General features: G+C 45.8%; 1 protein-coding gene across 14 annotated transcripts in view; it reads left to right on the forward strand.

Moving 5' to 3' along the window:
* The window catches only part of ATXN7L1 (ataxin 7 like 1), a 271,184-nt gene that overhangs the window by 242,578 nt on the left and 11,652 nt on the right, over positions 1-16,954 (forward strand). For 11 of the 14 annotated variants that reach the window (XM_033195034.1, XM_033195037.1, XM_033195038.1 and 8 more), the window contains 3 exons: positions 8,775-8,967; positions 13,012-13,133; positions 15,538-15,843. In XM_033195034.1, the coding sequence (XP_033050925.1) occupies positions 8,775-8,967; positions 13,012-13,133; positions 15,538-15,843 (621 nt within the window). The remainder of the gene's footprint in view (positions 1-8,774; positions 8,968-13,011; positions 13,134-15,537; positions 15,844-16,954) is intronic. The other 3 variants (XM_033195040.1, XM_033195039.1, XM_033195047.1) reach the window with 1 other exon arrangement.

Below are 16,954 nucleotides of genomic sequence, written 5' to 3' on the forward strand. Positions count from 1 at the left end.
TTCCGTAGAGACAGAGTCTCACTATGTTGCCCAGGCTGGTCTTGAACTCCTGGGCTCAAGCAATCCTCTTGCCTTGGCCTCTCCAAGTGCTAGGATTATAGGCATGAGCTGCCACGCCCGGCCTTATTCTCTCCCTGACCTCTTATATATTTGTCCCTGTGCTGTTTCTACATCTGTTTCTCTGTCTGGAGGGCTTTGAGGTTATGCAGACAGGCACAAAACCCCTCCGTTTCTCATTAGCTTTATAACAGTTTCTTCATCTGAGGCCAGGCGCAGTGGCTCGTATATGTGATCCCAATATTTCGGAAGGCAGAAGTGAGAGAATAACTTGAGCCCAGGAATTCGAGAGCAGCCTTGGCAACATAGCCAGACCCCATTCTCCACCAAAAGGGAAAAAAAATCTCATCTAAGAAAGGTCGATGCTAGTTTACTCACCTAAGGTGGCTGGAATAAGAAATGTACATTTCATGCCTGGCACATAGTAAGGACTGAATTAAGGTCAAATAGTAAGATCAGTTGCCCTCTGCTGTCTTCCTCAAGGCTCTCAGACAAACTGATGCTCTGCTTCCTCAAAGTAGTAAGGTGGGACTTTCTCTGCATTTCCCTGAGTTGAACTGGACGAGACCCATCATCCTATGCTTTGACTTTAGACCAGACTGATGGGCATATGGGGGCAGGTGATGTAGTTTGGAGGGAGAAAGAGTGAATGGCAACTAAACAAACTTGAGTGACTGTATCAACACCTTCCTGTGACTCATTGCCCCATTCCCCATCACTCCTCACCCAAGCCTTGCTTTTTCCGAGACCCAAGCTGGTTCCAGTGAACTTTTTCCCTCCAGGTATCATCCTGGAGTGCAGCAATCAGAGCTAACAGATCCTGAAAGCATCCACCACTATATCACCTCCAGGAGGCTGAATGCACCCTGACATTTGAAGACATTTTTTCATTGATTTATAGCATTGAAAATTTTATCAAGAAGTTTAATATTATTCTGATTATTATTTATTTGCACACATCCAGTTTTTTACTCTGAAGCCTGGGGGCTGTGAAAGTTCACACAGTAGTCACTCTTTTTTTTTTTTTTTTTTTTTTTTTGAGACGGAGTCTCGCTCTGTCGCCCAGGCTGGAGTGCAGTGGCCGGATCTCAGCTCACTGCAAGCTCCGCCTCCCGGGTTCCCGCCATTCTCCTGCCTCAGCCTCCCGAGTAAGCTGGGACTACAGGCGCCTGCCACCTCACCCGGCTAGTTTTTTGTATTTTTTTAGTAGAGACGGGGTTTCACCGTATTAGCCAGGATGGTCTCGATCTCCTGACCTCGTGATACGCCCGTCTCGGCCTCCCAAAGTGCTGGGATTACAGGCTTGAGCCACCGCGCCCGGCCATCACTCTTTTTTTTTTTTTTTTTTTTTGAGACGGAGTCTCGCTCTGTCGCCCAGGCTGGAGTGCAGTGGCCGGATCTCAGCTCACTGCAAGCTCCGCCTCCCGGGTTTACGCCATTCTCTCGCCTCAGCCTCCCTAGTAGCTGGGACTACAGGCGCCCGCCATCTCGCCCGGCTAATTTTTTGTATTTTTTTAGTAGAGACGGGGTTTCACCGGGTTAGCCAGGATGGTCTGGATCTCCTGACCTCGTGATCCGCCCGTCTCGGCCTCCCAAAGTGCTGGATTACAGGCTTGAGCCACCGCGCCCGGCCATCACTCTTTTTTTTTTTTTTTTTTTGAGACGGAGTCTCGCTCTGTCGCCCAGGCTGGAGTGCAGTGGCCGGATCTCAGCTCACTGCAAGCTCCGCCTCCCGGTTTACGCCATTCTCTCGCCTCAGCCTCCCTAGTAGCTGGGACTACAGGCGCCCGCCATCTCGCCCGGCTAATTTTTTGTATTTTTTTAGTAGAGACGGGGTTTCACCGGGTTAGCCAGGATGGTCTGGATCTCCTGACCTCGTGATCCGCCCGTCTCGGCCTCCCAAAGTGCTGGGATTACAGGCTTGAGCCACCGCGCCCGGCCAACTCTTTTTTTTTAAGACAAGGTTATACTCTGTAACCCAGGCTGGAGTGCCATGGTACAATCATAGCTTATCCCAGCTTCAAACTCCTGGGTTCAAATGATCCTCCCACCTCAGCCTCCCAAGTACCTGGGACTACAGGTGCAAGCCACTGCCCCTGGCTAATCTTTTTATTTTTTTTACAGAGACAGGGTCTTGCTGTGTTGCCCAGGCTGGTCTTGAATATCTGAGCTCAAGCAATCTCCTCAGCCTCCCAAAGTGCTGGGATTACAGATGTGAACCACTGCACCCAGCTGATCACTCTTGATGTAGCTCATTTTCTTTCATCATACTGGGTACTCAGTAGCTCATTCAATCTGGAGATACTTTTCCTCTTCTGGGATATTTTCCTGTGTTACATCTTAGATGATTTTCTCCCCACTATTGTCTTTATTCTTTCTTGACTTTATATTAGTTGGATGTTGGACCTTTAGCTCTCTTACCTCTTTTTGTCTCTTAATCTCCTTGTTCTACTTTCTGAAATATTTTCTTTGACTTTATCTTCAAAAAATGGTATTTTAAATCATTTATGATGCTTTCCTATTTTTTTAGGATCTGGTTCTCTTTATCTGGTTGTTTCTTACACTATACCACAAGACACGATCATTTTTCAGAGGTAATAACATCCTAATATCTTTGAAGATAGGTTTTTTAGTTTTTTCTCTTTCCATCATCGTCTTAGTTTTTTCCAGGTTTGTTTCCTTTCTGTGTTCATGTCTTTGATGTGTGGTTGGGCAGTCTCACCCAACCACTGCTGAAGATGCTCCAGCAGTGTTGGGCCATCCCTAACCATGCACATTTAGAAGAGAGGTTCTAACAGCCTAATTGGAAGTCTGTGTGTGAGGTTGTCAATCACAATTTTCTGATCACCACTCAGCCTTTTGTTTAAGGATTCCCAAAGGCAAGATCTGGAAGCCTTCTCTGGGGCCATTCAGTTTCTCAAAGATAGAAGCCTGACTGGTGATGTGCCTGGCAGCAGGCATTCTGGAAGTCCTGACTAGAAATGGCCCACAGTTCCCCTGTGTCCAGCCCTGTGCCTCACTCCTACTCTCTGCTGAGCCTGTTGGCCCCGTGTCTAGAATCTCTCCAGTTCAACTTCTCTGGCAAGTAAACCTTTGCTCTCGTTAGCAAGTTTATTGTCGTTGGCCGGGTGCGATGGCTCACGCCTGTAATCCTAGCACTTTGGGAGGCCGGGGCGGGCGGATCACTTGAGGCCAGGAATTCGAGACCAGCCTGGCCAACATGGTGAAACTCTGCCTCTACTAAAAGTACAAAAATGAGCTGGGTGTGGTGGCACGCACCTGTGATCCCAGATACTTGATAGGCTGAGGCAGGAGAATTGCTTGAACCTGGGAGGCAGAGGTTGCAATGAGCTGAGACGGTACCACTGCACTCCAGCCTGGGTGACAAAGCGAGACTCCAGAAAGTTTATTGGGGTACCGAAGAGGGTGTACTGGCAGAAATGGTGATAACTCATCATCTGGTTGTGTGAGGTGGCAGACATGACCTTTAGGTCTAATTGCTATGTATTAAGACCTTCAACTCTCAAGCTGTATTTAGTCGTCACCTCACCTATGACTTCTGCTGCTCTAGGAATGTCCTAGAGGTGCCCAGCTTCTTGGAGGTTCTATAGTAGGTCAGTTCCTTTCCCGTTAGTTAATACTTCTCCGGCCACATCCTGTTTTCTTAATATTAAAATCTCATATGCTTGTATCAGTTAGGATGCTTCAGGTGCAAGTAGCAGAAAACATAGACTAGCATTCATTTAAATAATTAGGAAACTTACTGCATGCTACATGAGGTCCAGAGGTGGAGGAGCACCAGTCCCCAACCATCAGAGATTGACTCGCCTTCTTTTATTCCACCCACTTCAGTCTTTTGGCTTCATCCTCAAATCCTTGAGAATCACTTGAACCTGGAAGGCAGAGGTTGCAGTGAGCCAAGATCACACCACTGCACTCCAGCCTGGGTGACAGAGGGAGACTCCATCTCCAAAATAAATAAATAACAACAATAATAATAATACATATATATATAGAAGGAAATATTATTTAACAATAAAAAAGAAGGAAATCCTGCCATTTTCTACAACATGAATGAACTTGAGAGCATTATGCTAAGTGAAATCAGACAGAGAATGACAACTACTGTATGATTTCAGTTACAGGTGGAATCTAAAACAGCCAAATTCACAGAAAGAGAGAGTAGAATGCCGGTTGTTTGGGGCTAAGGGTTGGGAGAAATGGGGAGATATTGGACAACTTTCAGTTACAAGATGAATACGTTCTGGGGATCTAATCTCCAGCATGGTGACTCTAGTTAATAATACTGTATTATGTACTCGAAATTTGCTAAATAAGTAGATCTTAAGCAAATCTCACTGGGCTCAGTGGCTCATGCCTGTATTCCCAGCTACTTGGGAGGCTGAGGTGGGAAGATCCCATGAGCCCAGGAGTTCCTGTGAATACAATGAGTGATTGCTCCACTGCACTCCAGCTTGGGAGACAGACAGAGACCGTGTCTCTAAAAAATAAAAATAAAAAATGTTCTCACCGTGGAAAAAAAAACTGGTAACTGCGAGGTGATATATGTTAGCTAACTTGTGGTAATCATTTTACAATGTACATATATACCATATCACACTGTATGCCTTAAATATATACAATTTTATTTATGTATGATAAGTATAAGATGTTATACCTCAGTAAAGCTGAAGAAAAATGAAATACCAAAAAATAGGAAGTTCTTTAGTAACTTTCTTACATATACCTGTAGTACTAACTCTATTTTCTTCTTGTTTTTGTTTTTCCTATTTTTCATTATGAAATTTCTCCCATGTATAGAAAAGTAGAGAGAATAGTATATTGAACACCTACAGGTCTTGTTTTAACAGTTAGTATATTAATATTTTGCAATTATGTTTGCTTCATCTACATTTGTTGATGATGCGTTTTGTTGTAAATTGCAAGTACCATGGCATTTCACCTCAAACGCCTTCCAAATGCATCTTTAAAAAGTAAAGACAGGACCGGGTGTGGTGGCTCAAGCCTGTAATCCCACCACTTTGGAAGGTGGAGGCAGGCAGATCACCTGAGGTCAGGAGTTCGAGGCCAGCCTGGCCAACATGGTGAAACCCTGTCTATACTAAAAATACAAAAATTGGCTGGGCGTGGTGGCGCATGCCTGCTAGTCCCAGCTACTCGGGAGGCTAAGGCAGGAGAATCACTCAAACCTGGGAGGTGGAGGTTGCACTGAGCTGAGGTCACACCACTGCACTCCAGCCTGGGCAATAGAGCAATATTCTGTCTAAAAAAAAAAAAGAAAGAAAGACAGGCCTAGCACAGTGGCTCACACCTGCAATCCCAACACTTTGGGAGGCCGAGCAAGGAGGATCATTTGAGGCCACGAGTTTGAGACCAGTCTGGGCAACATAAGCAGACCCTGTCTCTGTAAAAAAATTTTTAAATGAACCAGAAATTGTGGTACATGCCTATAGACCGAGCCACTCACAAGGCTGAGGCGGGTGGATCCCCTGAGCCCTGGAGTTTGTGGCTACAGTAAGCCATGATCATGCCACTGCACTCCAGCCTGGGTGACAGAGCAAGATCCTGTCTCTAAAAAACAAAAATAAATACATAAAAAGAAAGGCAATTCCCTATATAACCATGATGCTGTTATCACACTTAATAAAATCCAGCTCCTTTTTAATCTATCTCCTGCAGGATAAGGAGGACCTATCATGATGGAGAGGGCTTCATAGAGAGAGAGCCTGCTAGAAAGTTTGGAAACAAATCTTCATCAATAGAAGATTTGTTAAGTAAATTGTGATACATTCATGCTATGGGGAATATTAAAAATGATATAGTTCTATACATGGAAACACTTCTACAACATCACTAGGTTTTTTAAAAAGCATGTCTCAAAATAGTGTGTACTACTCACATTTCATGTTCCAGGTGATCGTGTGATCCAGTTCTTGCTTTAAGATGCATTTGCATGTGTGTGGATGGTAACAAAGTCTGGAAGGATGTAAATCAAAATACTAATAATACTTGATCTTGGGTGGCAGAGTTATGGATACTGGTTTTTTTTTTTTATATGTTTTAGCTTTATCTAAATTGTTTTATTATTTGGGTCTTCAACCGTAAGCACACAATAATGTTGTTGCCCTGCCTGATACAGAAGAGCAGGCATTGAGGAACGTCTGGGGAGATGCCTGTAGACACTCAGAATGAATGGCAGCTTTGTTTTTATAGTACAGAAAGGTGACAGTCCGTAATAAATTGTCATTCCAACAGAATTCTTATAATGGCACTGAAAAACTACATATGGCCTTGTTTTGTTTTGTTTTTATAGTAAAATGTACATAACGCAAAATTTACTATTTTTAAGTGTCTAGTGGCATTAAGTACATTCACAATGTTGTGTAGTTATACTGTCATCCATCTCCAGAACTTTCTCATCATCTCCAATTGAAGCTGTATATCCACTAAACACCCCTTCCCTATCCCCCTGTCCTTCCAACTCCTGATAACTCTTGTTCTACTTTCTGTCTGGAGATCTCATATAAGTGGAACCATCCAATAATTGTCCTTCATGTCTGGCTTATTTCATTTAGTATGATGCTTTCAAGTGTCATTTGTATAGTAGCAGAATTTCATTCCTTTTTAAGGCTTGCATAATATTCCATTGAATGAATATACCATATTTTGTCTTGTCATCTGCTGATGGACATTTGGGTTGTTTTCACGTTTGTGGTTTTGTTTTTAAGTGACTATACTTTTGGAATCTGTTTTAAGTTCAAGTATTGGAGACCTGAAAAGATTTCAAAGCAACAAATATCCAGGGTGAAAATAAGAGAGAAGGGAGACAGATCAGCAGTGCTGCTTCGTGAGACTTGAAGGAGCAACTTTCGAAGCAGAAAGCAGAAAGACAATCTTTTTTTCTCCTTCTTTTTCTCCCTATTTTTGTCACCTCTCCCTGCTCAATCACCTGATGGAAATGGAGAAGTCACAAAAACTAGTAACAGTTAACTGTGACTATTCCTTATCTAACTCTTCTGCTAATGTGGATGTAATTGATTTTGGTTTTGCCTTGTGTTGTTTTGTTTTTTACTGCCTAAGAAGCAGGTAATTCTACCTCTTATTGTGACATTGCTTTTTGTAAGCTTAACCATAATTAAGATGACATCTGTTGGGTTGTTTTATACACACATGGAATTCATTCATTCGTTCACTGAAAAAAATTTCTCTTTAGCACCTACTGTGAACCAGTCATGCTCCACAGTGCGTAAAAGGGCTTGTCAAAAAGTAAATTGAAGCCGTGCGCGGTGGCTCACGCCTGTAATCGCAGCACTTTGGGAGGCTGAGGTGGGCAGATCGCCTGAGGTCAGGAGTGCAAACCAGCCTGGCCAACATGGTGAAACCCTGTCTCCACTAAAAATACAAAAATTAGCCAGGCATGGTGGCGGGCACCTGTAATCCCAGCTACTTGGGAGGCTGAGGCAGGAGAATCGCTTGAACCTGGGAGGTGGAGGTTGCAGTGAGCAGAGATCACACCACTGTACCCCAGCCTGGGTGACAGACTGAGAGTGTCTCGTAAATAAATAAAAAATGTAAATTGAAACACTCATCCTTAGAAAATACAATTAAACTACACACAGCTCAATATTAAGTGACAGGCATGGGTTCAGAGTAAAGTACTAATGAGGGGCCCATCACCAGGACAAAACTTTTTTTCATGCCAGTATAACAACAGTTTCCTAAAATCATAGCTTTGTATCAAAGAACATATGCATAGGACTGTGTTTCTTCATTACTGATATTTTTGGTGATTGCCCTGATCTTGTTTACCTGGTTGATCTTCTTGTCAGTTTCCACTTTAAAAGGAAAGCAATTGTATGGCAAGTACAGCTTACTTACCTGCAAATGGGTGAATACTTGTAACTGAATTCATAGAAGAGTGGTATAGGTTCAATTCACTTTGTCACGAATCGGTGAATACTTGTAACTGAATTCATAGAAGACTGGTGTAGGTTCAATTCACTTTGTCACAAATAGGTGAATACTTGTAACTGAATTCATAGAAGACTGGTGTAGGTTCAATTCACTTTGTCATGTTCCCATATCTGATGTTCCACTTACACTGTTGGGCTTTCCCATCATTTCTGTCATCTGCCCCAGGGATAGCAACTGGCGCAGAACTTGACTGGGTCACTGGAGAGAGCTGGTCACTGCAAACCCTTCAGCCTTGGTAGTTTTCCCTTATGCAAAGTCACCACCGACGTGCCCTCCCGGAGGTACTGGCGAGGCTAATCAAGCTGTTTTCCTTTTCTTTCTTTTTTTTTTTTTTTTTTTTGAGACAGAGTCTTGCTCTGTCACCCAGGCTGGAGTGCAGTGGCACAATCTCGGTTCACTGCAACCTCCGCCTCCCGGGTTCAAGCGATTCCCCTGCCTCAGCCTCCTAAGTAACTGGGACTACAGGCATGCGCCACCACACCTGGCTAGTTTTTTGTATTTTAGTAGAGACGGGGTTTCACCATGTTGGCGAGGATGGTCTCAATCTCCTGACCTCGTCATCTGCCCGCCTCAGCCTCCCAAAGTGCCAGGATTACAGGTGTGAGCCATGGCACCTGGCCATTAACAGGCTGTTTCCTGAGCACCATTAAACTGGGTGGATCTTGTCACCTCAGAAAAGGTTTATTTGGTTTATTTTCTTTGTTCTCCCCTCTTGCCCTTAGACCACCATCTGCAAATAGCATAAGCAGCAGCGCGTCTTCGAATCATAGCGGCCACACTCCAGAGCCCCCACTCCCACCGGTTGGAGGTGACCTCGCCAGCCGACTGTCCAGTGATGAAGGGGAGATGGACGGAGCCGACGAATCCGAGAAGCTAGACTGTCAGTTCTCCACGCACCATCCCAGACCTCTTGCGGTAGGCCTCCTTCTGTTTCTTACTGTGCGTTCTTCGCCTGTGCTTTGCAGACACTTAGGTGATCATACCAAAGGCATGATCCTTCCTAAGGCAAGACTGCCTGTGCAGTGTTTTACAAAAAGACTTACCGTGAGTTTTAACGATTGCCTTAGAAATACCCTTGAACATTACAAAAGGAAAGGAACGGGCTCCCAGCTGATTATAATCCTGAGTACTTCCACATACTACTAAAAAGAAAAAAGGGGGAAGAATGGATAATCCTGAGTATTTACGGCCCACCTTGAAGCAAGCATGCTTGAGAAATAGTGTTTCTATAAGTGCACTCAGGAGCTGATCCTCTGGCCTTGTCCATCTAAAAACGGAGCCTCTGATGTCTAGGGTTAGCTCGGTTCACCTGCTCTGGAAACCGTCTGTCTTAGCAGCGTGTCAGGGGTCAGCCCTTGTTAGTATTCTCCCCTGTTGGTTCTAAGTATTACTGTTGTGTGACCATATGGCACCAGAACTGAGCATGTGTGTGTGTTGAAGGAAAGAAGAAGCATTTCAGGTCACCATGATTGCTGATTAGTAAAAAGGGCACTTTCTTTCCCCTTCCTTGAATGAGTGCACGCTGACAGTTCAAAAGGTCATGGAAACTAAGGTGGGAAACAGGAGGCATCTGCTGGAGGCTTGTTTATTGTTTGCGTACGAGCACCTTAAAAGGGACTGCCTGGTGCTGCCATTGCAGAGCCGAATGCAGGGGCCTAGAACCTGACACCCCGTGGTAGTTTACTCTGGTGCCAGCCTGAGTCCTGCAGGATCGGCTCTGTCTCTAGACTGTGTAAGTGAAATCCATCCTGGCCCACATCAAGATCAAGTGAATCCCTCTTCCCTCCTCTCCGTGTCATGAATGAAGGCCGAGTTCACTTTCTTTCCTGGGGATGATGCTTACCTGTGGCTCACCATCAGCCTGAGACTTTGCCTCTTGATTAGTACAGAAAATAGTCAGGGACGATTAAGGATGCCTTTGACTGCCAGAAGTAGAACATTCAACTCATCTGGCACAAGCGCTAAGGTCATTTAATTATATCACATAGCAGGGAGTGTAGAGGCAGGTGCTCCCAAGCTTGGTTCAGCTTCTCCACGATGTCATGGAGCTGAGGGACAATCTCTACAACTCCCTCTACCTTTCACGCATGGTCCCAGTCCATCAGCTGCAGCTCTGACATTTCATCCTCACCCAGTGGTGTGCTACTCAGGTTGGAAAGGGACAAACACAAAAGGGGTCTTCTTCCAAGATGCTGCCTTATGTTAGGAAAGAAAATCTCCCTATGAAAACCCCAGCAGACTTCCCCTTATATCTACCAGAAATGGGTCACATGCCCATCCCTAGATCAATTGGCAGCAGAGAAGGAAGGGGTTGCAGTGACTCAGGAGGAACCAGCCATGATTCATCCCAAGGTTCTGGGAGGAGACCCGCTTGATTACTGCTCTGTGTCAGATATCAAAATAAAAGTGTGGTTCTGTTTGCAAGGAAAAGACAGAGGTGGGAGTGGGTGGTAGTTGGTGAGGTTGGCAACCAGTAGGGTCTGCCACAGTGGCCCACGCAGTGAGGATCTGCAGCTCTGCTGAAGGCGTAACATGCCAGCCGGGAGCTGGAACTTCTCAGGGCCTAGCCTCGCATCTGTACGGAATCAGATACGCAGGTAGCAAAGACAAAACGGTGCCTCCGGCTCCTGAGTCTGAAAGAAATACGAGGCTCTGCCAAAAGGCCAGACTCTGGAGCACATCAAGACATTTGTCCAGGTGACAACCCCAGGCTACAGTGGATTAGCTAAACTCGGGATGTGTGCCCTTAATGTTTTGCTGATTTAAATGGAAAGGCCACAGATTTGTGTCTTTGCTTTGTCCTTTCTCTCATGGCCAGTTGATACACTAAATCATTGTTTGTAATGAATGCTTGCTCGGTGCATCTTTAGCAATTGGGATGGGGGAAGAAATGATGTCTAGACCTGGAAGAGCTCCCACATGCTGCCGGGGACCAGCTTCTATGTCGGAAAATTCCTTTGTATGTTTCTTGCTTGGTCAGTAAGCACTTAACATGAAGGTGCAGAAAAGTGTTTTTCTTTTTTTTTTTTTTTTTTTTTTTTTTTTTTTTGAGGCGGAGTCTCGCCTGTCGCCCGGACTGGAGTGCAGTGGCCAGATCTCAGCTCACTGCAAGCTCCGCCTCCCGGGTTTACGCCATTCTCCTGCCTCAGCCTCCCGAGTAGCTGGGACTACAGGCGCCCGCCACCTCGCCCGGCTAGTTTTTGTATTTTAGTAGAGACGGGGTTTCACCGTGTTAGCCAGGATGGTCTCGATCTCCTGACCTCGATCGCCCGTCTCGGCCTCCCAAAGTGCTGGGATTACAGGCTTGAGCAACCGCGCCCGGCCTAGAAAAGTGTTTTTCATCAGCAGTACCAGATTTGATGGGTGACAAGATTTTAATGCGAAAACCCCCAAAACACCAATAGAAACAGAACAAAGGGAAGGTCTTACATTTCCTCCTGAGAACTGTTCCAAAGTCTGGTTCCAGGACGGGTTTGTGGAATGAGTGCCAATCCAGCCCTGTGTCTGGGAGAGAGGCCAGGGAGCTGCTGGGAGGCCTGGAGGAAGGGGGAGAGCTGCTTTTGAGTTATAGAGTCATTTGCAGACTCGCCTGAGCCCTAAACCAGCCAAATGTCACCTTCTCTGAGGCTGCTTCTTGCGTTTCTGAGAGCCTTCCGGTTGTCCTAACATCATAATCAAATGTTTATTAAACATCTGAATGCTGATATTTCATCCACATATTTTAAGAGGGATAGTGTGCTTTAAACATTTTGTGGATCCCTGTCTCCCCAATCTATTTGTTAGCCCAAATGCCTACTATCCTCATACTAAGGAGAAGGAAGAGAATGGGCACTCCTGTCTATACACTGATAGTCGAATCAGGTATGTAGGCATCCTGTGTATAACGTAAAACAGCCATGTCATGAGTCCAAGGCAAAATGGAATAAAGCAGGCAATGGGTGTGCCATGGGAATTCACAGTGGGAAGATCATTCAGATGAGAGCCACTAGAAATGACAGTCTTGATAAGGGAACCGGGAGAGAGAGTGGGGAATTGGGATTGACAAAAAGAAGAAGAAAGGAGACAGCAGGGAGAAGGAACAGCAGGAGCAAAAGCTTCAAGGTGGTGCTGTGTCCCAGGACAGCCTACAAAGACTGATTGGAGGCAGAAATGGGGTCGAGACTGGGAAAGGAAGGCATTTAGCCTGGCTGGAAGCAAAGTGGCTCTGTTGACATCAGATAGGAAAGGTGGGACCTGGGACACTAGCACAAGCAGTTCCCATTACTATCATGAGAAGCAGGGAACCACCAAGTTCCTTGAGAAAATGTGGCTGATAATAGGACAGATGGTCCTGAAAAGTCACCCTGGGTGCTGGTTGTTTCTTTTTTTTTTTTTTTTTTTTTGAGACACAGTCTCAGTCTGTCACCCAGGCTGGAGTGCAGTGGCACAATCTCAGCTCACTGCAACCTCCACCTCCTGGGTTCAAGCGATTCTCCTGCCTCAGCCTCCCTAAGAGCTGGGATCCCAGGTGCCGCCACCACGCCTGGCTAATTTTTGTATTTTTAGTAGAAACGGGGCTTCACCATGTTGGCCAGACTGGTCTCAAACTCCTGACCTCAAGTGATCCGCCCACCTCAGCCTCCCGAAGTGCTGGGATTACAGGCGTGAGCCACTGCGCCTGGTGTTATTTGTTTCTTAACCAAAAAATGCTGGCTCAGTCCCAGGAGTAGAAAACGTAGCCCCCTCTGTGCCACAGAAAATTGAATGTAGCTATTGTTGAGTTGCAATGTGAGGTTCTGCAGAAAATCCAGAGCTCAAACTACAGAACTGCAGAAATATTTTTGGCTTCATATGGTTTGCTTCTTTATTTTGAGTAAAATTGTGCCCCTGTGTGTTTTTATGCAAATGTTATTTTTCTCTGTATGGTTTATATTAGCTTATTAACCTGTAATCAAAATTAAAATTTTTTTTTCCTCACAGTTTTGCTCATTTGGGAGTCGCCTCATGGGACGAGGGTACTATGTTTTTGATAGAAGATGGGATCGTTTTCGATTCGCACTAAACTCCATGGTAGAAAAACACCTGAATTCACAGATGTGGAAGTAAGTGAGCAGCTTTTGTGCAATATAAGATCCAAGCTGCCCCACAGTTACCTAAACCCTAACTTTCCAAATAAATGTCAGTGGCTGACTTTTCATAGAACAAAATGATTCTGAAGTCAGGATGTTTGATTAATTCTTAAATACCAGCTCTTCTTAATGGTTTACCTGAAGGTTTTGAGAAGCACAAATGATATGTTACATGCTTTGTCTTTTTTGGAGACCATTTTTGTGTTGGTAATCTCCTAAATGAGAAGGACATTAGATAATATGTTGTTTACCTATGTTAAAGGGCCTTTTTATTGCTCCTAGAGAATCTAAGGATATTAAGAACATGCTAGGCCGGGCGCGGTGGCTCAAGCCTGTAATCCCAGCACTTTGGGAGGCCGAGACGGGCGGATCACGAGGTCAGGAGATCGAGACCATCCTGGCTAACACGGTGAAACCCCGTCTCTACTAAAAACTACAAAAAACTAGCCGGGCGACGTGGCGGCGCCTGTAGTCCCAGCTACCCGGGAGGCTGAGACAGGAGAATGGCGGAAACCCGGGAGGCGGAGCTTGCAGTGAGCTGAGATCTGGCCACAGCACTCCAGCCTGGGTGACAGAGCGAGACTCCGTCTCAAAAAAAAAAAAAAAAAAAAAAAGAACATGCTTCTGGCTGAGTGCAGTGATTCATGCCTGTAATCCCAGCGCTTGGGAGGCCAAAGCAGGAGGATTGCTTGAGGCCAAGAGCTCGAGACCAGCCTGGGCAGCATAGCAAGACCCCATCTCTACAAAAAATAATTTTTAACAATTAGCTGGGTATAGTGATGCACACTTGTGATCCTAGCTACTTGAAAGGCCTGGAGTGGGAGGATCGTTTCAGCCCAAGAGTTCAAGGTCACAGTAAGCTATGATTGTGCCACTGCACTCAGCCTGGACAATGGAGCAAGACCCTCTCTCTCTTAAAAAAAAAAAAAAAAAGAAGAAGATGCTTCTGTTTGTAATGTTAATGCTACAATATCAAAACTAAAGATTTCAACCAGGCACGGTGGTTCACGCCTGTAATCCCAGCACTTTGGGAGGCTGAGGTGGGCGGATCACCTGAGATCAGGAGTTCAAGACCAGCCTGGCCAACATAGTGAAACCCCATCTCTACTAAAAATACAAAAATTAGCTGGGTGTGGTGGCGCACACCTGTAATCCCAGCTCCTCAGGAGGCTAAGGCAGGAGAATCACTTGAACCCAAAAGCGGAGTTTGCGGTGAGCCGAGATCGTACCACTGCACTCCACCCTGGGTGACAGAGGGAGACTCCGTCTCAAAAAAAAAAAAAAAAAAAAAAAAAACAAAAGATTTCGTTATGGTTGTGGACCAATTTCTAGTTGTTTGCTGTCCTGTGAAAACATCTGTACACTTGCCAACAGGGCAGATCCTGAGCAATGCTGTGAAGTTGGTTAAGTTTGTCTTTGGCCCTTCCCATCTCCTTAGGACCCCCTGCCCACCTCTACTTGTACTTCTCTACCCTAAACTCCAACTTATGTTCCCTTTCTCTTAAGTTCCTTTACTATCCACTTTCCAGTGTACTTACATTTTAATAGGGGATTCATAAATAGGGAAGAAGCTTTAATCTGGAAGAATGCTATTGGGAAGAAATAATAGGCCTAGACCCTCTCAAACCACAGCACATAAGTGGCTACCATTTTGACCACTAGATAATATAAGGCTGGCCCACTGGGTATCCCCATCCCCAACTCCTACAAAGGTGAGCTCTCAAGATATCATCATCCATTTGAGTCACAGATCACGTAAATCTGGGCCTAGACTGTCCAGGAGGGACAACAGCTGAGGGCCCCCACCTGCCCACTGAGGCCCAGTAGAGTCAAGGAAGGGATTCCTAAGAAATGGGAGGGAACAGAAGTCAAAATTTGCCCCTTTCCCAGGTTTCCTCCTCTCCCCCAGGCAGCTACGACACCTTAGGCCCCTTTCTGGAAGCCTAAAGAGCTTCCAGACCTGGACTTCTAGGAGAAGTGAGCCCCATTTGTGTTTGAATTGAGCTCTCATGGCAGACTTAGTACTAAATGTTAACATTTACTATAAGGTAGGTAAGGGCCACAAGAGAAGCTTATCATTTCTTCCCATTTAAGTGACTGCCCAGTGTGTCTAAAGGGCACCCTTGGTATTTACTTGTGTCCATTCCAAACAGCAACAAATTGGTGCTGCACGTGGGGTGACCATGCTCTCAGTTACTTGGTGATTGAGCCTCTGTGCTTGTTCCCCACGATGGCGGCCAGCCCTGGTGATCCTCGCAGCTCTTTGCTCCCTGTGTTATGGAAGTGTCAATCCCGGACACGTGGAAGGAATGTGTTGATCTGTATTTCACTCCCTGGTGTCCTGTCAGCTCAAGCTCCATATTCCTTTCCTCCTCAGGCACAGAAACCCGAGCCACAGGGCATCAGGTCCCTCCCCCCTGTTCAGGACTTGCCTAACCAATCTGCTGTCACTGAGCAACATTGGGGCTGCCTGGGTGTCAACTCTGGAGAGCGTAGCACCCCGCTACCCTCTCAACCTTGCTGCCCAAACCCCAGGCCCCGGCGGGCCCGAACCTGGAGGGATGGCAGCCGATGGGGGCGTGGAAGACATTAGGAAGAAAAGGAACGGCCAAGACTCTTTTTTCTTTAACAAGCATTTAACTCTGCATCAGGAGCCGCCAACACAGTATTCTCTTTCAGCCAGGTCAGCATCTGGACCTCCATGCCACCTGGCAGGGGAGGTTGGGCACTGTCAGTAATTTATTTGCATCTGTGGGCTTTAGTGTGGGACTTCCCTGGGCCAGTGTGCAAAGCTTACACCAGGACACAGCCCAGCAAAGCTGAAATCCACTGCCATTTAGCACCTAGAAAAACACATAAGCTGTTTAGCCTCGGCGGGGAAGGGACTCCTGGGGACAGGGAGCTGCCACATGCCCCTCACCCTGTTTCTCCCGTGCCTTATCTTCCTTCCTGCCCTACTATCCCCTTGTGATTAGTGAGGCAAGAAAGGGATAGAAAGTGTTCCTAAAAAGAGCACCCATCCCAATCCTGAGTGTCAGCCAGGTAAGATTTAGGACTTCAACTCTGTTAGTCAGCACAAGTTGAAGCATGAATTTATACTAGTTAATTGGAAAATTATAAATTGAGACATTAAAAATGGATCCCATCCAGGCTGGATGTGGTGGCTGACGCCTGTAATCCCAGCACTTTGGGAGGCCGAGGCAGGTGGATCACAAGGTTAGGAGATCGAGACCATCCTGGCTAACACGGTGAAACCCCGTGTCTACTTAAAACACAAAAAGTTAGCCGGGCATGGTGGCGGGCGCCTGTAGTCCCAGCTACTCAAGAGGCTGAGGCAGGAGAATGGCATGAACCCAGGAGGCGGAGCTTGCAGTGAGCTGAGATTGTGCTGCTGCACTCCAGCCTGGGGAACTGAGCAAGACTCCGTCTAAAAAAAAAAAATGGATCCCATTCAAATTCATTGATTGGAATCCTCTCTAAATGAGCCATCTGGTATTTGTAAATAACTTTTTATTACAAGTAACTGCCAAACCTCTGCCCACATGTATTTCTATCTATACTTTAGTGGGTAAGCAAACGAGTCAAGGAAAGATGGAGTGGGTTGCCTGTAGTACCACAGCAAGGCAACAAAAGCACCCGGAAAGTTGGGAGGGGTCTCCCCCTCTAAGAAATGTCCCCTTCCCCTGTTAGGAAGGGGTTGTGTGGGGCCAGACAGTTCTAAGGATGTGTGTAGACATTTCCAGTCTGATCATATGGGAGTCCTTGCCCACCATGCATAGTCCCTGACCGTATGG

The sequence above is a fragment of the Trachypithecus francoisi genome, unplaced genomic scaffold (assembly GCF_009764315.1).
Source record: "Trachypithecus francoisi isolate TF-2019V2 unplaced genomic scaffold, Tfra_2.0 Lachesis_group4, whole genome shotgun sequence".
In the NCBI taxonomy this organism is placed as follows: domain Eukaryota; kingdom Metazoa; phylum Chordata; class Mammalia; order Primates; family Cercopithecidae; genus Trachypithecus; species Trachypithecus francoisi.